This window comes from Empidonax traillii, unplaced genomic scaffold (assembly GCF_003031625.1).
Source record: "Empidonax traillii isolate 1590-97213 ecotype Southwest subspecies unplaced genomic scaffold, ASM303162v1 scaffold843:size495593, whole genome shotgun sequence".
NCBI classification, from domain to species: Eukaryota; Metazoa; Chordata; class Aves; order Passeriformes; family Tyrannidae; genus Empidonax; species Empidonax traillii.
The window spans coordinates 314,055-337,328 of record NW_020956036.1 but is presented as its reverse complement, the minus strand read 5'-3'; the positions used below and the strand labels follow the sequence as shown (position 1 = coordinate 337,328).

Genomic DNA, 23,274 nt, shown 5'->3' with positions numbered 1-23,274 from the left:
ATATTGCTGATGGGGATTCTTTCTCCATCCCTGTGCAAAAGGCAGAGCTTCAGTGTGACATCTTGCTAGTTTCTCCACTGCATTGCTGATGTTTACTTTTTGTTGTTTGTGGGGGTTTTTGGTTTTTTGTTTGTTACTTCCTTTCTTTGCTGTTTGTTTGGTTTTGGTTTGTTATTGGGGTTTTTTTGTTTATTTGGGTTTTTTGAGGGGAGGGGGTTGGTTAAACACTTTGGATTTCTAACTATTTGAGACTTTCCAGAGTCCCTGATTCTTTCTTTTCTATTTAAAGGGAAGGGAGGGAAATTGAGGAACAGGTAACTTCTTGTCCTTACAGAGTTTTTGAATAAAATTTTTTTCATGTTATCTTGAAATAATTTTGTTGCTGACACATCATTACCATTTTCTTCATTTAGTGATGATAAGGCAGCAGAAGAACAAGCAGAGGAAGATGAGGAGCTAACAGTTGTGGAAGATGAAGATGCTGATGACGATGATGATGATGGTGATGAAATCGAAGAAGAGACAGAGGAAGAGTATGAGGAGGCAACTGAAAGAACTACCAGTATTGCAACCACAACCACCACAACTACAGAGTCCGTGGAAGAAGTTGTCAGAGGTAAATTCATGGGCACTGGGCTTGGGACTGAAAAACTGATCCTGCTGCTTTGCATGTCTGCCCTTTACGACAAAACAATGTTCCAAACAGCAAAATATCCAAAGTATTGTTGTGCTTTGACTTTTGTAATTTGCATGTTTAATCTCCTTGCCTTTCCCCTTCCCATGACAAATATTGTTTGGAGTTAGTTCTGCCACAGCCCTTTGGGCTTTCTGACCTCCAGCCCTCCTGGCACATGGATGGTGCCGAGACTCTCTGTCCGTGAAGTGTGTTTGTTGTGTATGGCGTGGATGGAGACAGAAGAGTTGGGGTTTTTTATTTTAAAGTAACATTCAATAAAATTCAACTGCCATATGTAGCAAATAACACAGGAAACTGTGTGTGGGTTATCATGCACATGTGTTGCTGAAGGATAGGGAGTGTCAGTTCCAAGCAGGAAGACGCACGAGCTGGTTTGGTCTCTCATATTAACAGCAGGGATGAGTCATCCTGTGTGATTTCTATTAAATACCTGTCTGCAATGTTTCTCCATTAATTAGTAATTCAGTAGATTTAGAGATAACTATGGAGAAAAGTGATCCTAACAAGTGAGTTGTATTGGGCAGGGAAAGAGGAAATAGGAGTGGATTGCCCAAAAGAGAAGACATGGAGTGAGAAAGAATTCTACATTTCTAAAATTTGTTTTTCAAGATATTTTGTAGTTATTAACATAACTGCATTTTAAACTTTGAATTTTACCCTAGTTCATGGACAACATAGCAACATAGTATTTTTAAATGCCACTTTTCTCTTACAAGACATAAATGAATTAATTATCCGTATATTTCTATTTTAATAAGTACAGTTCAGTGTGGTATAAATCTTACTAAGATAGATGCCAGTTTTTCTGCAGTGCTTACATCTTTACCAGTAAGCGCTGGAGATGGTGGCAGGAAATGAGATTAAAGACTACATTTTAAAAGAAAGGAATTGTGGCATGCAGGAGGCAGAGGGAAAATGGCAGCAATTGGGGCAGTTGTGAAATGAGGCAGAAATCATCTGGCCTGTCTCCTTTCCTCCCCCCATGCTTTCCCACTCCCTGCCTCTGGGGATGCATGGGACTTCAGTGCCATCAGAGTCTTGCCTTTTGCATATGGCATTGTCCTTTTGAGCCGTGGTGCCAGCGTTTGTCAGAGCAGGTTTGGAGCAGAGCGTGCTGGCTATGATTTATCACACCTGCCTGGTACAGAAGGTGCTTGGGAAAAAGCAGAGACACTTGGTTAAGGCTTTTCTGTTCTCTCTGCGTGGAGATTAACTTGCTAATCAAAAGCTTTAAAACTTTGCTAGAATCACTTGCAAATGTTTCTTTTTGAGGCTGGCAATGCAGTGTTGTGCCTTTTTGTCTTATGTAACTGTTGAGTGTTTTGCTCAGTTGCTGGAGAGCCATTTCAGTGAGGAGGGGGTGGGAGGAGTTTATGTTTAAATCTTTAAACCAATTAAATATATTTCCATATGTGAGCTTTTACCACCTGGGGATAAAACGCTGTGCTCTCGCTGGTACACGAATATTGAGAGGGGAAAAAAAAAAAGAAGTAGAAGTACACTTGACTTTAATGGGATTTTGGATGAGTGGAAATGAGGACAAATTAGATAGAACATGTTTCTTTTCTGAGGGTGACATTTCAAAGAGGTTAAGATGCTTAGCCTTCAGGAAAGTCGTGTATAATCACACGAATGTAAAATATAAAAGAGATGAGGCGAATTACTGAAGCCACCTTTTAGAAGTCTTTTAGAAAGGTATGATTAGAAAGGTTCTGATTTCATGATGAGAAAGCAGATCATGAAATGGTAGTGTGCCATTTTTCCCCAGTCTAAAATTTCCCATCTTGGATGACTGTGAGGGAAACATTCCTTGATGCAAGTTGAGGTGAGGCCAATCTGCTACCAGTACAAGTTTTTACTGCAGTTCTGCCGCAAACCTTTGGGCTTCCTGACCTCCAGCCCTCCTGGGGCATGGATAGGATAGAGACTGTCCCTGTGTGTGTGCAAGTGGTATCTGACAGAGCTGCACTATGCAAAGTGCTTATTTATAAGCATAAAAGTGTCCAAATGACTTATGGCTTTATTTGCATTTATTCCCTTGCTACACATGAGAGAAAGCTTCCCACAGGGTCCCTGTCGTCCCGATGCAGGCAGCAGATCCAGCACAGGAACTTCTGTGGTGAGCATCTGCTGGTGTCTTGCTGTTGCAAACAGAAAAGTTTGTCACTGCCAGTGTAAATGAAAGAGGCAGAGGGACCCTGTAGACAGCATACATGTTAAGATGTGGTCCATTATATAGAGACGCTTTGAAAGCCTCTCTAGATGAAGCGTCGGAGCTTCATTCTTGTGTGTGTAGCTCTGCTCCAGGCTGCTTTGCCCAAGCATTTCATAAAACATATCCTAGGATGCTCTTCACAGACCCTTTACAGGCAGTTTTATGTGTGCTTTATATAGCTGTAACTAATATTACATCTTTAGCAATAAAGAGCACAGTGGGTTTGTCCAATTCGAGAGGAGTTGCTTTCATATGTGAAATCAACAAAGAGCAACTGTTCATAAGCTAGGAATTAGGATCTCAATGTGGGCTGGTGCTGAGCCCTTTCTCCCCCAAATCAGCGGAATGGTTGCCATCAGCCATAAATAATTGAAAAGCATGAATGTAATGTTATACTTTAAAGACACTTGAGCTATTGTAGAATCAATTTTTCAGGCAATTTTATTTCTCTGCACATTTTAATGAATCGTGACCAAAATAGCAATAGTAGAGCCACTTGAAAACTTATGTTCAGAGAAAAGGAAATTAGTTTTGCCTAGAGAATGAGGAAGGCCCACTGGCAGGAGGATAGTGGTTTTATTCAGTTTCTGCAGCAACCATATTTTTGTATTTATTAAAAATGTGAATAAACTTTCCATAGCCCAGTATTCACTTTCCTACTTTTTGTAAGAGACCATCTGTACTCTCAGTTCATACGAAGTATAGCAGGAGACCCAGTTTAAACTTTTAGATATGCTCTTGCTGGGCTTCAGGTGTTAAATCCAGGCAATTGGGGGACTATAATTACAGGGATTCAGATGGTGAAATTAATGTCACATCTACATTTTTCACCTTCAGTCACAGGGAGATGTTAGCACTGAATTTGTGCTGAAGAAAGTACAACTCATTTATGAAGCCCTGCATGAAAACTCTTCATTTTTGTCTCTGTGTGGAGCAAGGGAAGTGACTCTGCAAGGGCAGGATTTAGGCAAGGGAGGGGTTTGATCTCTGCTGTCACTGCCACAGTGTCACAGGTGTCACAGAGCTGCTCCTGAGGCGTCCAGGCTCCAGGTGATTCTACCGGCATGTGACAGGCAAGCAGGAGGGCTGCTCCCCCCTCACGTGCAGATGTTTGTGATTTTGTTTCTGCTCTCCTTCAGCACAGGATTTGACAAGAAAAATCAGTCCCTCTTGCCACACAATAAAGAATAAGCAATTCTGGCTTAGTGCTTCCTGTCAGCATCACAGTCAATCATATCTCTTTGAAGGGGAGCAGCAAGGTCAGCCTGACACAAAACACTTGGCAGCTTCTCTCTGTACCTCTCAGCAGATGTGGGGGATTCAGCAGCATAAGCCTTACCTGCCTCCTCTAGCAGTGGAATATTGCCCTTTAGCAGTTGGTTTTGTTTTCTGTGATTCAGGTGGATTTCTTTAAACAGTTAGGGAAGAATTTAAGCAGTGCTGCCTGACGTGACATTTTAACTGTGTTCACAGTCAGGAGTTGCAAGTGAGAGACAATATGCTGGGTTTCCTGGCAAGAGAGAAGTAGCCTGATGTTGGTGTGGTACCTCTTAGCATTATTGATCTAGCATGTTTTTTTTTTCTAAAGATTTTTATTTGTGAAAGACTTTCAGTAACACCTACCATCTATTCTAAGACAAGGGATGTTAACCCTGATTTCTGGACCTACCAGCTGGGAATATTGGGATCGTATTAATAGCATATGCTAGATTAATTGGGCTTTTTTCCCCAACTTTGCCCTACTTACATACGATTGTGGAATCATAGAATGGCTTGGATTGGAAGAGATCTTAAATATCACCTCATTCCAACCCACTGTCATGGGCAGGGACACCTTCCACTAGGCCAGGTTGCTCCAAGGCCCATCCAACCTGGCCCTGAATGCTGCTCTGGGCAACCTTTCTTCTTCGAAAGGTTATTATCATTCTATTGAAGTAATAATTCCTTGTTCTTTCTAGGCTTCAAGACTATGCAATATGCTCTGGTTGGAAAGGGATAATGTGTGATTGTATTCCCTATCGCAAAAACGTGGTAGCTCGCTGTATGAATAGTACACATTTGGATAACTGTACTGGGTTTTTTTTGCTGTGGGATCTTCATTAAGAATGATCATCTACTCTGACATATGAACAAGAGCTGATAAAATTAACCTAACGGATTTGCATTAGACTAACTGATAACTTTTAATTACACATTATAAGTTAAAGCACAGCTATTCCACCATAATATAATGGTGGAATATTCATTATATTTTGCTGTTGGAGGAAATCTTTTTTTATGATCTGGTAATCTTGTTGACAGAAACATAATATACTATTACTTTTTTGGGTCAAGGGCAGAAGTACTGAAATACTAAATATACAGTGTTGTTTTAGGTAGAGCTGGTGGGTGGAGAGTAGTTTCCTTTAAAATATATCCTGCCAAGGATCTACCAAGAATCTGTTTCCCTAGAGAAAAAGTCATTTACTATATTGAAGCAGTAATTAATTGCATATTTTGTTTTGCTGCATAAAAAGACTGGAATGAACTTTTGTGCTAATCCTCATAGTCACTGTCTTGCCATGTTTAGCAGAATTTTGAAGTTATGTGGAAATAATCCCTTTTCTAAGATATGCATAATTTCATGAAACTATATTGACCTACATTTAAGCTCAAGATGGATTTTTTGTTTGGGTTCTTGCCATCAGTGGTAACTTTATGGTACCTTAGTTCCAAATGCAGTTCTGTTGTGCACAAGAAATAGAAAGTGTATTTTCAAATATTTGTTCCGCTTCAGAATTGTAAGGCTTTGTATTCTAGCCAAGTCTACAATTACTTTTTTTTTTTTTAATTCTAAATATGCCCTTGCAGTAGCTTAAGAATAAACATTATAGAAAGAAATGCAGTCTTAATTGCACAGGATGGAAATTACAATTTTAGGGCATTTAACAGTTCTAGAAGAGCTGTCCTCAGTATTGCATTGAGAAGTCATCATTTAACTTTTCTCTGGAAAAAATATTTTAGCTTGTACACCAACTTTATTCCTAGAGCTTGTGCCAGCTTCACAGCTGTCTCCTCCTAATTCCAAAAACCTCTTCTGAAATTAGCTTTTGTCTTTGAATGCTCACTCTAAAATTTGGCTGCCTCTTCTAACCATATATTCAGAATGAGGAAGTTTTGTTTCAGTGAAATTATCTTTAAATATTCCCTTTTGATTAATTCATTGAGTAAAACAATATTGTGCCTTTTTAGAACACAAAAAGCATAACTAAAGGACAACAGTGCATTTGCTCTTGGATAATTTTACCCAACTAGTTAAGAAATGAAGACTGATATAGATACATGCATATTAATATCCTCAAACTATAGCTCTCAGTTCCTGAAGACACGGAAGCCAAAACTACTCCAAGTTGTAATTTTATATATTCTAGTGCATGATGAAGGGGACCATATACCTCATGATATATATTTGAGAGGTTTATTTCCTTGGTTTCTCTTGTATTAATCAGTTAATTACTCTGTTCTTTAGTGAGATATAAATGCTAGAATTTAAGATTGTGATCACACATACTTAAGCAGCTGAGTGGTTTAGGTTCTTGTTAGGAGTTGTTCGGGTCCCTCAAGTTTCTCAGAGGTGTAAACTACACATAGGACCCAGCTTCCAAGACAGGTTGGAGTTAATAATCTAACTCCTCCTGTTTGTCCTTTTTTTCTTAAATCTCTTAAAATTAAATTTCTGGTTTAAGGTTTGGGGCTGACTGCCAGCATTTAAATGAACTTAGTTCTCATGGTCATGCAAATAAATTAAAATCCTGAAGAAAATACTGAGTAACCTTGATATTTGCAGAGATACAAAGATAGAAATATATAAATATGGGTTTAGTTTTTTTCCCTGTCAGAAGTTTACATTTTATTTCAGATTCCTCAGTTGAAAATGTTGGTGTTCAGAGTGCAAGTCCCCATGTGTGCGTGGGGAAAAAGCATGGATTTGAGATTTTAAAAGAAAGCAATCATAATTTCCCTTTGATTTTAAATCAGTTTTCTTCAAGGAACAGGAAAAAAAATTATATGGTAATGAAAAATTTAGGCTGCCATTCAGAACCATATATTTCCCTCTGTAAAAACTGATCATCAAAAGTATCTAAAATGTTTGTACATAAATTCTAATGAGCTCTACTTACAGCATTTTGGTAAATGAGTGCTTATGGAAGTACATTATGTAAAGCCACTATAAATCAATGTCCACACACTTGAAGACTGTATTTCCTAGGATGCTCAAATCTGTGCTTTTCAAGGAAAAAATGTTGCCAATGTTTAGTGTAACTGATTAGTTTTCAGTATAACATTTCAGCTATTTAATTTAAAAGCACATCAGCACCTGCTTGGTTAGAAACAACTGATTTTGCCTCGAGAAGCTGGAATGAGGAAAGTTGAATTATACTTTCCTGATTATCTCAAAGGTAATTTGCCATATCTAAGGTTTTGGAGAATGGAGATATTGGCTACTGTGGTCTTCAGTTTAGGGACAGAGAGGAGAGAAACTTTGTTTGAGAAAGATGATTTGAAAACTCTTAAGAGGCTGAAAACAACATTTGGACTGTTTATGAATCTCGGTTATGGCAAATGCTTGTCCTCTTCAATTTCATCCAGTTTCCTGAAGCCAAAGGCAAAAATGCATCCTTGTAGAGGGAAGAGTGAGCAAGTCCCTTAAGCAAAGCAAAGCTCACTAGATACAAATTATTTGTGGTATCAAGTAAAATTGAATTAGACAGTTGCAGAAAGAATCTCATTTTTGCATCAGTTTTCAGCAACAGGATTAATATGTGAAGCAAAGGCAGATTTTAATTTTTTGATGAGTCATTTGGCAGTGTGTGCTACCTGCCTGCTTCTGGTATCTGTTAATATATGTTATCCATCATAGGCATTAGCTGCTGCACTTGATAGCAGTGAAAGGAAGGGGAAATGGCATTTTTATTCATAGCCCAAGAAAACCCATTGAATTTCCCATCTCAGCACTTCATTTCCCCATCCAGCTGAGGTGGTGCAGCTGAGGACCAAATGCAGTGGCTTTTTTCCGTAAGGACAAGTGATGGGGATATGGAGAGGCATGTGAGGAGCATCTGGCCCACCACCAGGAGTGGAGGGGCCATTGCCCAGGCAGTGAAGCTAGCTTAAAAATGTATCTTTGCCCCGAAGAAGGGGTGAACGAGCACTGCTCTGAGCCCTTCACAGAGAATGGTGGATGGAGTTGGTAACTCTGGGAAAAGGATGACAGGAGAGAGAAGTTCCCTAGACTAGACCAGCACCAGCTTCCCTCAGACAGAGCAAGCATGAAACAGAGAACAAGAGCATTTCCCCCTCTCTTGTTTATTCTTCATTTAGGTCATGAACATTAGAACACAGTAGAACACTTCTGTCTGTGATGAGGTAATTACCCTTTTGGTCTCCCCAAGAGCAGTAGGGTTGGCTGTGTGAGCTGGAGGGAAGGATGTCACCTCCAGCCTGGTGGGAGGTGACAGGTCGGGCAGGGGGCCTGTCCCCAGCTGCAGTGGTTCAGGCTTACTCTTTTTAATATGTTACTCTGTGGTTTCCTGAACACTTGAGTTCAAGTGCATCTTCATGTGTATAAATTACTTAAGTTACCAAAGAGCCCATTCCTTGTTACCACTGGTGTGAGTTATTGGATAAACAATTGCCTTTGCTTTTGCATGTTCAAAGAAAATCTTTGCTGCTATTTCTGTAAGAGAGGTACCTATAGGAAATTTCAGATTAAATCCGTGAACTGTTTTCTTCTTAATAACATTTAACAGTGCAAAGTAAAATAAATCAGACTTCATAGCAGAACTGTCATTTTGAGGGAAACCTTGAAGGTGCCTGCTGGTGTGGGTAGAGGTTGGCCCACAGTCAACATTAACTGTGAAAGACTGAATTGTTGAGACCTTTGTGCTTTTTTTGAAATGACATTTCCTGTCAGTAAAAATTCTTTTGATTATACCTGTCTGTTTAATGTCAAGAGTCATTATTCATTTTTAATTGACATGTGGCAGCTCTTCCAAGGCTGCGCAAAGTTAGCTTTGTGTGAAGATTTGACTGCATAATTGGGCAGTGTGGCTGGATTTGATTTTAAAATAAACCAGAAGAAACACTTGTATACTAAATATGGTCTATATTTAATCATATGGTAGTATACAATTAATTGTAATTAATGTACTGTGCAATTAATTATACTTATTTTGGTTTTTTCCTTCTAGTAAGAAACTTAGTATTCTTTGCTCCCCAATCGCTTGGTGCAGAATTGCTGCATTTATTGCACATCATTGCAATAAAGTACATATTTGGTTCTTTCAGACCAAATATATGCTCCCTAATATTGATTCTTGACTTTATTTATAGTTAGAATATGTGAATAAGTTAAACACAAGCAGAATTGTTCCTATATTGTATATTTAAGGAAATACAGGTGTACTGCCAGTGATGATTGAACATAAAAATCTATTTACAAATAGCAGCGTTCCTGAGGACAGTGAATTGATGGATCAGAACAGACTCTGAAAAATGGGATTCCTTGTAGCCAACATATGAGAGGTGATGAGTGTGCAGGAGACTTCCAGTGCTAATGCACTTATATTTCTTCCTACCTTTCAACCTTCAGGGATCTGCTTTCCACAAAATTCAAATGTATGCAGAGATTTGAGAAGCCTCCAGTTGACTGTGGCAGTTTGTCTGCCAATGAAGTGCGTGGGATGAAAGCAAATGAGGGGTGTACTGGTGTTTCACATTATGTAGATTTGAAATGACTTATGCAGCACATTGAAAGATAAAACTGTTTTTGTCTGTTTGGAACATTATTGGTAAAGGGCTATACATTTACATGTGTAATTGGCTAAACTCCAAATTGCAGGCAGAATTTGCTTTGTCTTCCTTTAATTTGTGTGGTTTGGTTCTTCCTTCAGGTTTTCAGGTGTTGCAGAATGTAGGCAGAGATTGTTGCAGCTCACAGTGAAACACAAGCACAAACCATTTTAATTTTTTTTCCCTCTATGTATATTCACCGGGGATGAGATTTCCTCCCATGGATGGGTTCAAGCTATGACAGTAATTTTATATATGTTAAGCCCTTTGAACTATGAATTAAAAACCCTGTGCTGGGAGGTTTTCGAAAGGGAGTTTCTTCAACAGTAACTATATATAAATAGGTGTCTAAAGAGAATTTGTCTTCCACAATAATGTGTAAATGAGTTTTGGGGATTCTTTGTTTGTATAAGCTAGGAAACCTTCTCAGTTTGGTCAGAGAGGGAATATATACCTAAAAAACAACAGGAAAAACATGTGGCTCCTCCTAATATCAGATGTTCCCCTTCCAGACAGGTATGGAGTGGGCTTCGTGGGCAGGAATCTGCCCGGGGGCTGTCGGCAAACCCGGCAGTCAGCAGTGGTTGTACCCTCTGGCCTGGAAGCAGATGAAATGTCACACTGGTACCATGGCTACCATGCTGGAGCTTGTTTGAGGGCAACACCCCTCAGGCTGAAGTTGCTAAAACATAAAAACATTAAAGTATGGGCAGGCTTAATGGCAGGAACCTGAGTCAGTTCAAAATTTACCTCTGTTGTCTCTGGGGAAGGGTCTCCTGTTCCCTGAAACACCTCCTGGTGCATCTCCTTCCTCGCTCCTAAGCGCGGACACGGAGAGGCACCTAAGGAAGAAAATGAGGTGATCCCGTGTACGTGCTAAATGTGGTTCCTCTGGGTCTCTGTGGCTAGAGGTGTGCTCTGAGCAAGCCGAGACGGGTCCGTGCCGCGCGATGATCTCCCGCTGGTACTTTGACGTGGCCGAAGGAAAGTGCGCGCCCTTCTTTTACGGCGGCTGCGGCGGGAACCGGAACAACTTTGACTCGGAGGAGTACTGCATGGCGGTCTGTGGCAGCGTCAGTAAGTGCCCTCCATGGGGCCTGGGCTCTCACTAACCCCGGCCGCGGTCTGTCCACACCTCCGCTCACCGCTAAATCCTCCTGGCTAACCCGGCGTGGGAGTGGGGGACTTCTTGGTGCTGTAGGCGGGGTCTGCAGTAGGTGGCCTAGAGCTTAACACTTCCTTAGACCAGGCCTTCGCACTCACCTTCTCTTAATTTTCTGCCCAAGCGTCCTGATGTTGTGTGTGCGTGTCTCTCTCTGTGTGTATGTGCACATACAATGCATGTACAGGAAGAATCACCAACTTTAGGGAAGCCTCAGGTAAGTTTAGAAATACCTCATAGCTTTTATGGTGTATTTTCTTGTTTTTCTGACCTTTTTTTAATCAAACCTAAAAAAAATAACAAAATGTTGATTTCCTTGTTTTTTTTTTCTTTTTGTTTATTTGATTTTGGATTGATTGAATACTTCGTGTGTGTTTGCAATGAAAAGGGGGGAAATGACATTTGGTTTTTTAGGTTTCCCTGCCATGCACGTGGATGTGGATCATCTCCTACTTACTTTAACTCAACCATATGTTTGAGTGATCGTTTTCCCTGAAGAGAAGTGTTTGCACTGTTATTTTTGGTTGGAGAAGTATGGCTTTCTCCAGCATAGGGCAATAAAACTGATGAATTAGACCCTAGATTTACCAGCTGGGTTTTGAGAGCCTGTGGAACACTCCCATCCCCATCTGCCTTGCAAGCACATACTCCTGGGAGAGTGGTGGCTGCCATTTATATCTGGCACATGGAAGAGTGAGTACATATCTCACTGCCCTGCCTGCTCACAGGGCATGGAGGAGCAGAACAGAACCAGCATCTTAGGGCTCCTTTTAGTGAAATATTTTCCAAAGTGGGGCTAGGATTGTTTACAGTAAGTACAAGGCTTAAAAATACACACAAACAAAAGCAGAGCCCTTCCATGGGATGCTGTGTGTGTCATGGAGCAGAGGAGCTGACCTATATTTTATTGGAGCAGAAACAACAGCTAGAGAAACAACAACAGAAACAACAATCCTAGAGGCAGGATTGGTGTTCTGGTCCTCCTGCATTTCATCTCAGCATCTTTTAGACCTGCTCATGGCAAAGTTCCAGGGAGGGACATCTGCCACAGTGTGAGTGAGGAGGATACCTCGTGGACTGTGATCAGCTTCTGCAACAAGACACAAGATGTAGTGAAAAGAGAGATCTGTGTACTAGGTTGGAGTGAAGTCTGATGTCTTTACTAACAGGACATTTTGAACCATCAAGTTCCTGTGTTAGTTAAGATGTTTCCAGAAATGCAAAACGTGGTTTGTCTCTGATTGCGTTCTCTGTTTGCGAGGATAAACAGTCTTGTCTTCTAAGACTGACAGTTTGCTATATATCAAATCCATTAGGATATTCAGATAAACCCAGGAGATTCTGCTCTGTTTCATGGAAGTTTTTGGGTTGGGTGTTTTCTTCCTCAGATTGATTTCAGTAGAACAATGCCAAAACCATTGCCATTTGTATTCTTTCCATAGATCTCTTCGTTTATTTTGGGATTCCCGATTTTTGGTCTAAGTCATTTTCTCTTCAGAGAAAATGGAGCTGGATTGAGTACTTGAGATGCTTGACTTAATTTGCACAACTCAAGCTGATTTTGTATCTCCCAGAAGTTTTTTTCCTGTTATCTTTTTTCTTCAGTGGTTTCTCCCACATTTGAGTCTATAAGGGTACACTTTCCAAGCTATTTTAGTTATATTTTTATTTCTGGCTTTTTTTATGTTATATCAGTGTGTTCTATACCCTGATCTATTCATCTGTTATTTCTGTTCCAAAAGCAACTTTATTTTCTTCTGATTTCATGTACTGTTTCAGTCTCACTGTGCTGCTTTTCCCTATTTTTCATAATTTTGCTGAATGGAAATTGTAATGAAAACAATTAGCAGTGCTAAATACAATATATTTCAGCACTTAAGTGATGTCTTGTGTTTAGTACTGAGATAATGTTGATGAAAGAGGTATCATAGACATCACCCTCACCCCAATCCCACAGAAGAAAAGAAAAACAGTGGAGAGTTTTCCATCTAGGCCACTCCTTTTCTCTCCTGTCCTTTTTTATTTCCCCTGTCACCCCTGTCTTTCTGTTTGATCTTTGTGCCTCCTCCTCCCCACTTCATGATTTTTTACTTAATCACTTCTTCATTCCTTTTCTATCCAATGTTCACATTGTTGTTGCTCCCTTGTGTCCTATTAAACAAAAGAAACCAGCAAGCCTGTCTCAGGCAGGAGACAGGATGGATGCTAGAGCATGTCTTTCCTTTGTCTAGCTGTAGTTTGCTTTTCAGGATGAAGGAGTAAGATTTTACAGAGTAACATGCAATAGTGGATAGCACTGAGTTTCTCCTCTGTAGCGGGCTATGGGTGAAAGGGTGGGATGTGAGTCAGTTTTTCTGCTAATGAATTGAAATTGGACTGAACCAAAATGTGAGGATGTTCTTTTGTCACAAATACTCGTATACTGTGAAATCTGAGTACTAATATCCTGAACAGTTTGCCTTTAAAAAAAAAAATCATGTTCTATTCTGCTTCTTTGCTGAAGTCTCTGCCTTGACATGAAAAGGTGAGTCTGTCCTGTCATGCAAAGCCTTAGACTCCCTTCACGATCAGTGGATTTGACTGGAGCTCTGAGGTCTGACAAAAATAATTTCTCTGTTGGGTAGGAGCTACTGCTGTCACATTTTTTTCGTTCATCACCCAGCTCCCTGGAAATTGATATATAATTGCCCTAGAAGTAGAAGGCTTGAAGGATCTTGTTACCAGTTCCTTCAGCCTGCCAGACCACATGCTCAGTCTCTATTGATTTTTAATAAGAATGTCTGGTTTCTGTGCAATACAAGGATTCAAAGTTCTACTGTGTGACTGTCCATAATGGTTCCTTTGAAGTCATTAGGATCTGTCAGGCGGTTAATTCGGATTTAATGACCTCAGGATGGGTATATATTGACAAGAATAAGCAAAAATGATATATTACTGCTATCAAAGGAATGATTTCTGTCTTATTATCATACTAAAAAGTAATCTATTGTACTACCTTTCTTTACTTGTCCATTAATTGTTGCATTTTAAACATCCTTAAAGCTACAGGAAATACATTTTTTTTAATGAGCACTATTTTGAAATTACATTAATGTTCAATTCTTAATTTGGGGACTTCAAAGCTGAAAAAAAAATCCATTCTCTTAAATGTGCTTCATTTGTCAGCAGTTCCATAGCAGACAGTTCTCCCAGCAGCTCCTGCAGCTGAGGTGCCTTCAGAGTGGAGTGGAATTCATGGTACCGTGTTTTCACTTGTGCCTCACCTAAAGTGGGAATGAGCTGCGTTCTGGTAACGCAGTCACTTTTTGAAAACTTCGACATAGCATTAAAATGACCTTTTATAAAAAGTTGGAGGTGTTTTTTATCACTGTACTGAATTTGTGTGGCTCGCAACAGAGGGAGCCACCAGGGTTCAGTGTCTTCAGTTCCCTTGAGTAAACACTGAAGCCAAGTAGGAGGTTTAAATGTTAACACACGTGGGGTTATTTTTGATCATTTCAGAGGACTATCCCAGTTTTTTGGGTGACTTTAGGTAGAGTAGCATTTCTTCTCTGGATCAAATATTGTGAACTTATAAACTTGCTAAATCTCTTGGTGATTTTTAAGTGGCAGATACTTTACTTTGAGTGGGAGATACGAGAAGAAACACAGTGAAAGCTACAATTTAATAATGTACATGGAATTGCACACAGTGTAGATTAAATATGATGCACAACACTGACTAATATGGGGGATCCACTCTTTCTACTTTTTTTGCAGCAGTGGCTTACAAGATGATGCTTCGGTTGTCAGTCTTTTTTTTGTTATTATTTTTTGCTATTTACTGGGAGATTGCTCGTTTTATCTGCACAACTACAGAGATTGCTTGAGCTTGAGGTTGGGTAGGATGTCAAAGACACAAAGCAGGCCATGTCTACAGCACAGTCTGGACTGGGACTTAGCTGCTCTTGAGCTTCATGGGGGAGTTGGGAGGCCTCTGTCTATGAAAGCAGAAGAACCTGCAAATTGCTGCATGCCAGGAATGCACTTCTGTGCCAGTGAACTTAGTGGTGGAAAATACTCATCACAGCAACCAGCTACAATGCTGATTTGTTGTGGCCAAGTGAGAGATGTACAGAAGTCTAGTGATAGCATTTCAAATCCTAAAAATCTGCCTTTAGGAGCAGTGATATTGCAAGGAAGTCTTCCACATAATAAGTATGGAGTCTTTTGTTTGAAGAAATAAAATTCCCAAGTTACTAAAATTCACTAATCCAATCACACTAGGATAACCTGTTGCTCTGTCACAAAGGGTCTTTATATTCTATTGTTTTACTGCTTCCCAAATAAGCAGTAAAGGGGACATTACCTCTCAAGTCTTTACTTGGATGTGTCCCTCTCCCACCATCTCCAGCATGAATTGCCTGTATCTGCTGCGTTTTATTTTCTCTGGCATGAAAACAGCTGAATTGGTAGGGTTGAGGCCATTTCAAATAGTGTAGATGAAATTTTAAGAGATACATGTTTTTGCAGTCCTTCATTCCTTGTGAATGCTTGACCTGTATCATTAAGTGCCTAGGAGATGTAATGGGATGAATTTTAATATTATATGTTTAAACTGTGAATTTTAACTACCACCTTTAGTAGATGCAAGTGACTAATTTCTGTTTCCACAGTTTCTTACCTATATAAATTTGCACTTTTATTTCACCTTTGAGCTACACATGGAGTCAGTATTGGACTGTGCCTTTTTAATAAGCAAGTGGGTAAAGTTTAGGATTAAGAAAGGAAATTATGCAAACGGTTTCATATACAAGAGTTAGACTAGTGTTAATTTCAAACACTAAGAATTTTATTAGTATGAGGTATTATTGTGGACACTCTGCTGTAACTTGTTTTCGTGGGTCTGACCACAGAATTTTTTGGTTCGGTTCTTTTTACTCTGTGGAACTTGATGGTTCTTGTTTACAACCTTGGCAGAAGCCATGTTCAGGAAAATACTTCTGTCTGTATTTTTATTTGATGTGACAGGTGAAGAATTAAATGGGTTTGTTTCCCCTCATAAATATTTAAACTTATGATGGCAAGCTGAAAAAGAATGACCTTGCAGCAGAGTGCTGCAAAGATGCTTGAAGAAAATGTGCTTTGAGGACCTCCTCCCATGCATGAAGTGAATCAAAGAACTTGTAGGGGGGTTATCTGAGCCATTAATGGATGAGATGTGTGTTGATATGAGCAAGGCAAAATTGTGTTTGTCAGAGTTGGTGAAGAGGAGGTGGCATCATGGAGATGCAATGAAAGCGTGATTGCCAAGTTCTAGCTGTGCATGAATAGAAAATGTATCTTGAAGTTCTTACACAGAAGAATTCTTTTATGAGAAAATGGAACTTAAATCTAGTTTAGATGGCAGATATCAGCTTTAATTAAGGCTGTAGATGAGGAGTAATAGGAGTATGGTATGTATTGCTGGGTGTTTTGGTTTTTTTTCCTCCATCTGTGAGGGAGTTTAGTAACCTGTCTTTCAAGCTGCCTATTGTCTGATGCCATACCAACTATTTAAATTATAACACAGTGAAGAAAAATAGAATCAGTCTTTGCAAAGTAAAGTTCAAGACAGTAACTTTTAAACATGCAATTTCTCTATCTCAAAACACTTAGTTTTAATTATTTTCAGGCACAGGTTGCTACATTGACCTGTAATTATTCTTTGAATACTAGTGCAAGTTACGAAATATTGCAGAAAACATATGCTATCTTTTATGACAAGTAGTTTAGCCTTGGTGGGTGATTGAAACAATGAGATAACCCGAGTGTTACTAAAGGTTCCATCCCTCTGGAACACTGCATACTATTTCGTGTGTTAACTCTCTTCATGTTACCTGTGTCTGAAATCTGTTTCAGTTATACTAGTAGCTTTAAATTGCATGCTTTCTGACTCACCTCAGAAACATTCATCTAATCTAACAAAATTTTGAAAGGTAAGAAGTGGCTTGAAATTGAAGATGGAGAAGTCTGGGTCCCAAAACTGGTGACTCTTTTTACTGCTATAGATCCCTGAACATAGAACCACTCCCGCTACAGGGGGCTTTTTTTTTCATAACTCAGCACTAACACACGTGGATTTTTTCAGTAAGAATGTATTTGTTTTTATCGAATCTGTTAATCCATGTTTTGTCTTCTCGGAGTCCCCACCACTGTAGTCAGAATTGATCAGTTTTTATGAAGGACGCTTTTCTTTCAAAGACTTTTTGGGTGTCTTAAAGATAATTGTCAAAACACAAAGATAAAGCAAATGTGTGAGACAAATAAAACCCATCTGAATGGTTATGTGATCAGGCTGAGTGATAAATATGTAGTTGAAATGGATGAGCCTTAATATCAGTGAATAACCTAATGGGAGTTTGTGTTATTGAGCATCTTTACTGAAAGTTAAAGAGTGGGCAACTGGAGTTTAGAGGCCTGAAGGACAGGAATGCCAGGCTCTGATTGTGATCAGCACATTGTTCTGCAGGCAGCTTCCAGGCAGGGATGTGCTGGTGAGTTACAATCAAAAGATGTGGCTCACAGAACTCTTGCCGGCCCAGGGGTGGTGCCAACACTTGGAGCACAGCAGTGCTGTCTGTTTGCCCCTAAAAACCCTAAAAAACCAGCAGCATCAACCTCCGACTTACAGGTAAAATACTAAAACTGGGGATGCATCTGGTTTTCAATCTCACAAGGTCTCTCACAAGGAGACTCTTTATTCCTTAGTTTTAGACAGGGTTCAGAGAGTGGTCTTGGTGAAAGTATGTGGAAAGAGAAAGTAATAAAAGTGAAAAGGAAAGGCCTTTTGCCTGCTGGTCCTCTAGGTTACAGTGCAAAGAGTGAGAATGGTTGTCTCTATGATGCAGCAGATTATATGTGGTACATAAGGACACGGTGTTCTGTGCCCAGTATGGATAGAAAGCATAACAGTTCAGCAAATTATATTAAATGTAAAAACTTCTTAAGTAAAAACACATCCTTTCCCCTACATTTAAAATAATGCTGATTTGCTAGAGTCTTAGATAAACCTTTCCCAGCCTTGTGTCATTCAGCCAGTAATTTCTCTGGTTTGTAAAAAAAGGTGATTGTTATTTTCCTTCCCTGTTGTTTGGCTTCTGTTCACTGGCTTTGCCACCCTGCTGTAAGCAGAGTAGCTTGTTCACAGAAGCAGGGGCATTCCACCTTGTAATCACAGCTCATTTCATGAGGCAGAAGCAGCAATAATAGAAACCCTTCTTGCTGAAGATATTCCTTTGCACTTGTGATTGTCATAAGTGGTGTAATTAGTTGTGATCTTAGTCAACAACCGAAAGCTTTGATCTTAATCCTTCATTAATGATGCACTTACGTATGTGGAATCCAGAGGCAATGAATGCATCCAATGAATACCATATTGTAGCTGGGTAATGCTCTCATTCCAAATGGTTCTTACATGCAACAACCAGTGTCATACAGCAAAGGGGCATCTACTGATCCTTTCACTTACGTGAGATTGGTGAATGACTGCTTTTTCTTTCACTGGCATTGCTGATATGGATTATTTATTTTTATGTGGAATAGTAAAACAGGATCTGGGGGGGCATATTCTTGCAGTTTTTTGCCTTTTGGTTTTCTTGATCTCCTGTTAATGTGAGAATTATTGTTAAATATCAAAATGTGTAGTGCACAGTTTGGCTGTATTATTGAACCTCTGTTGTGTCTCCAGGAAGGTTAGGATTTAAAGTCTAATAAATATTTTTAAAAAAATCTCTTTGGGAATTGACAGATAAAATGGGTGAAAATGTGAAGAAAATGCCAGCTGGTACTGCATTTCTTTCACATCTGTCAACACACACTTTTTGATCAGTCTTCATGCAACACTAGAATGAGTTACCTTGTAAAACAAGGCAATGCATCCTTCTAAGAGCAGGTGGGGTCATAAAATGAGATCAGGCTGCAGATTTTTAAGGAATCCTTGCATTTAACTGATTTCTGACCAAATGTTCCCAATTTACTATTAGAAAACATGCAGTACACATCTATAAACAAAGCTCCCAAAGGTATTGGATTGCAGAGTTTTGTGCCAACAGCCCTGAAGAAATTTTGAAATGTTTCTGCTTTATGCCGAAGGGAAGCTCAGTGTTTTTGTAACTCTATCTTTTTTTCCTGGGGTGCCAGCAGCTGGTCATTGTTATGATGAAGCCCCATTTCTGCCTAGCATCATTTTCCAACTATCAGGCCTCAGCTGTTTCTTTCCAATAACACTGTTGTCAGGAATCCTTTCTCAGAGAGATTTTCTAAATCCGATTAGTAGTACACTCCCTGGTGGGTGACTGTAACTGATTGAGCTGCTTACCAGGAGACAGGTCTCGCAAGCTCCCATGAGCTCTCATGCCTGTTTCCCAGCCCCCTTTTTTTGGGGGGAGCATGCAGTGGAGAGGCCCCATATGGCCTTACACCAGCTTTTGCTGAAGGTCAGGGGTAGCAGCTCTCCCCTCCTGTGCAGTGCTGCTCCTCATCAGCACTAGCTTGGGGAGAGTGTATTGCAGTCAGGTATCGATGTCCTGCCCTCATCCTTCCCCTGCTCCTGGACGCAGCCTGGCTGTCTTGGGAATCCAGGCCTGTGGCATTTAATGCCCAGTTGATGTTTGGTGTTTTGTGCAGCTTTTGGGAGGGCTCTTGGATGCTCTGACATCCCTGGCACCAGGCCCTGAAGTCAGGTTCTCCAGTTCTCAGCACCTGCTGCTCTCACCTGTTCAGAAACACATCTCAAGCATTTTGGTGGACAGTAAGGATAGCGTCCAAAAATCTGGCCTGTCAGGGTTGCCTGTGTGAGACAGGAGCTTTGGAAAACCAAATCTTGAATGCAGAGGTGGCTTAACTGTGCCCTAGTGTAAATGCTGGTGACCTTTTTTCCTGTTTAATAAATTAAAGGTTAAATCTGCATAATTTATTGGACAGTTATGTAGATCGTCACTTCTTTGTGACGTTTGTACAACTTGAGTTCAGTTAGAAAAAACAAATCCATAAAACATGAAGAAAGATGGTGAATGGGCTAGAGCTCTTCCCCATTTCATCCTCCCATGCTGAACCCCTCTGTGTACCACAGAGACAGAGAGAGGATGAGGGAGAATCTCTTCAGAACCTCACTGAACCATGGAACTCATTGCCACACCATAGTGTGAATGTTAAATCTCATGCAAGTATTTGGGGGGGGGGGGGAAATAAAATTAGAGCCATGGAAGAAAAATCCTACAAGGTTAGTTTAACATTGCAAAAGACTATTCCCTGCTCTTGCCAGAGGGTGTTGGGCGAGTCCCTGGAAGGGATGGTGGTCTGACACTCTTAAATTCCTTCTTGCTTTGAAATAACATTTTCCCTTCATTTTCTAAATGCAATTCAAATGCATAATGCTTAACTGCAGCTTCAGGAAAGATGAAGATGAAATTGATTTGGTGCTTGAGAGATTAAAAGGCAAAGACACGTAGAACTTCTGAGCCTTAAAGAAATGTTTTCACTCAGCCTGAGCTTTGGGTGATTTTCTGGAATTTGCTTACACTGGCTGTAGCCTTCCTGGCAGGCAGCACTGCACCCCAGCACAAATCAGGTTGTCCTTGAAGATGGGTTGTTACCATTAAGAGTTTGAAAAGAAAGGAAATTTCAATGATTTTATAACAGCATTGTAGACTTTGTAGACATTGTAGAGTCAAATGCAGCAAAAATCCAAAGGATTTCTGTTCATTTTTGATAGGTTTGTTTGATCTGCTTTTGGGGTTATACATCTAAGGAGGAAAAGTTTGGGTTTGGAGTTAAGTTTTTCTTTAAATTTGAGGATATATTTCATTGGATATATTTAATTTTGCATTGTAATTTTAACTAATTATTTTAATTTTTTTATTAATTTAACATAGATGTGCTTATATTTGAACTTGTTTTGGGGGAAGTGGTCATAAATAAATATTGGTTGCTATTACTCATTCTGATCTTCAGATTCAAGTTTGCTTTTGTTGAAGACATTGATAAACGTTTGGGGTGTGGGAGTATCCTGAATTTTCCCTGCCTGTATTAGTCTACCTACTAAAATGAATTACCTCTGTAAGTGAAGTTCACTATAGTACATATAATCAAACTCATTAAAAAAAAAAAAAAATCCTGCACAGCTATATGCTCAGTCTTTGTTTCTTTGGCAGAATTTTTAAACTAACTTTGCAGTGATTGAACTAGATGTGACCGGGGAGATGAAACTAATTATATAGTAAAATGTTTAGGCACGATGTAGTTGAAATAACTGATCATCATTGGAGAGTTTTTTAATTGCTGTTATGCCCTAGCACAGAAATTACTCTAATTAGTGCAGGGGTTGTTGGATGTCACTGCGTAGTGCGGGAACTGTTGCTCACTTTGCTTGAATTGCCAAAAATGCAAATCTTTCCACTACCAGTGTCACAGGTATCACCCAGTTACCTGACAGGAAAGGCTGGCAATTAGTGCAAACAGGCTGGTTATTTTCAGCATCCCTGAGGGGTTTTCTTAATCAAAGTTGTTAGAAATGAAGTAAATATCTGTGAGGCCAAACTGTCACTAACGAAGGGTTTGAGATACTTCATTAGCTACTGTGGGGTCCATAAGTGCTTTAAAATGTATTTGCATTCACACTTTCGAGTTACAGTTTACCTTTTAAAAATATGCTAATGTACAAAGCATGTAACTTTGCAAAGGGCTTTCTGCTGGCTTATGGACTTTAGTCTTTGCTAGGCTTTTTTCCTTACTTGGAATTTTAACTTTGACAGCAGTTTCTAACCTGTTTGAAGAACATTGCTTTGTTCACTCTGAAGAGTTTCTCTTGGTTTATAAAATGGGGCAGGAGGGGAAATCCTGGTATATTTATATATATTTGCTGTAACATGCTCACCTAAAACACGTTTTTATATCTTCCTCTGAGGCTAAAGGAATGGCTTTATTCCAATGGAAACTAGAACAGATGCATCTTGCTTGGTCCAACTGAATTTTCCCTGTACTGAAGTAGAAATTCTGCTTTTCTTCCCCCTCCCCTTCCTCTCCCCACCTCTAAATTTTACCCCAGTCCCTACCACAGCCGCTAGCACTCCTGATGCTGTTGACAAATACTTGGAGACACCTGGAGATGAGAATGAACACGCCCATTTCCAGAAAGCCAAGGAGAGACTTGAAGCTAAGCATCGTGAAAGGATGTCTCAGGTAAGGGGAGATTTCTTTATTCCCAAATGGTCGAGTTTGTCTGTCAAGTCATAAGATGCTCGTGATCCTTCATCTTCTTCTTTCACAAGGCTTCATCCAGGTGCTCTGCCAATTTGCAATGCTGTGAACACACCGTTTTCTGCCTCTCTGTCTGAGAATTCAGCTGCCTGGCACACATTTGTGGTTGGGTCACCACCAGTCATAAGTCGCTACAGTTGATTGTGCTGGTTAAAAGGAAAAAAAAAATCTGTTAAAAATTATTCTCATCTTTGTGGAAGAGTGTTTGTTTTGTGAGATTATCCTTGCTTTTAAGTAAAGAACTTGGCCACTATATCAGTTGTTCTTCCCTTGTGGCAGCTGAAGGACGTGGCTTGTGATGAACTTTGTTCTCTGTGTGTGTAGAAATGGGGCTGTGCCCTGGGATAGTGTAGAATCACATGTGTTCATCCCATGGTCTTGAGCCTCAAGCTAACACGAAATGCATCTGAAGCCAAAGAAAACAGGAAAAGTTGGTGCTTTTGAACTGAAAATCCAAACTGAATCGACCCTTTTATTTTCTTTTAACCCAACAGATTTGTGTAGCCTGAAACTGTACAGTGTTTTTAATCCTGTTGAATGCTGTAAGAGATAAGTTATCCACTCTCTCAGAAACAGGTCTTATAATAGCAATACCAATAAAGAGTGGTCACAGTTTTGCTCTAATAACAACGAAGAAAAAATATAAGAGATTTAAAGGAAGGCCTGTGGTGCATATTTTTTTAGGATGGAACAACCACAAAAAATTAATGTAGTATAATTCAGATGCACTGCATATATCCGTGTAGCTAATTTACTATAATTTTTCTTCGTAACTTTGTTCCCATGATGCCTTTAGAGTGTTTCTCTCTGTTACTGATACATTAACCTTTAGCTCGTGGTGCTATTCTGAAAATGAAAGTTTTTATTAATTAAAATGAAATTAAGCTCTTAGTATAAGTCCCTGCTTCCTGGCACCGTAGCTGTGCCTGGCACTTTTCTAGTAAATAAGACAGGGCATCTTACCTGATGCTCTCATCTGATCCATGCACGACACATACTGAGAATATGATGCTTAATAGATAGGAAGGTAGATGCTCCTCATCTGCCTGGGAAGTGTTGTAGCACAAATAAGCCATCTCCTCTTTAACTAGA

General features: G+C 39.7%; 1 protein-coding gene across 2 annotated transcripts in view; it reads left to right on the top strand.

Annotated features, from left to right (window-relative positions):
- The window catches only part of APP (amyloid beta precursor protein), a 201,531-nt gene that overhangs the window by 113,195 nt on the left and 65,062 nt on the right, over nucleotides 1–23,274 (top strand). Inside the window, exons 6-8 of one of the 2 annotated variants that reach the window (XM_027902116.1) lie at nucleotides 414–616; nucleotides 10,653–10,820; nucleotides 21,971–22,104. In XM_027902116.1, the coding sequence (XP_027757917.1) occupies nucleotides 414–616; nucleotides 10,653–10,820; nucleotides 21,971–22,104 (505 nt within the window). The remainder of the gene's footprint in view (nucleotides 1–413; nucleotides 617–10,652; nucleotides 10,821–21,970; nucleotides 22,105–23,274) is intronic. The other variant, XM_027902117.1, reaches the window with a different exon arrangement.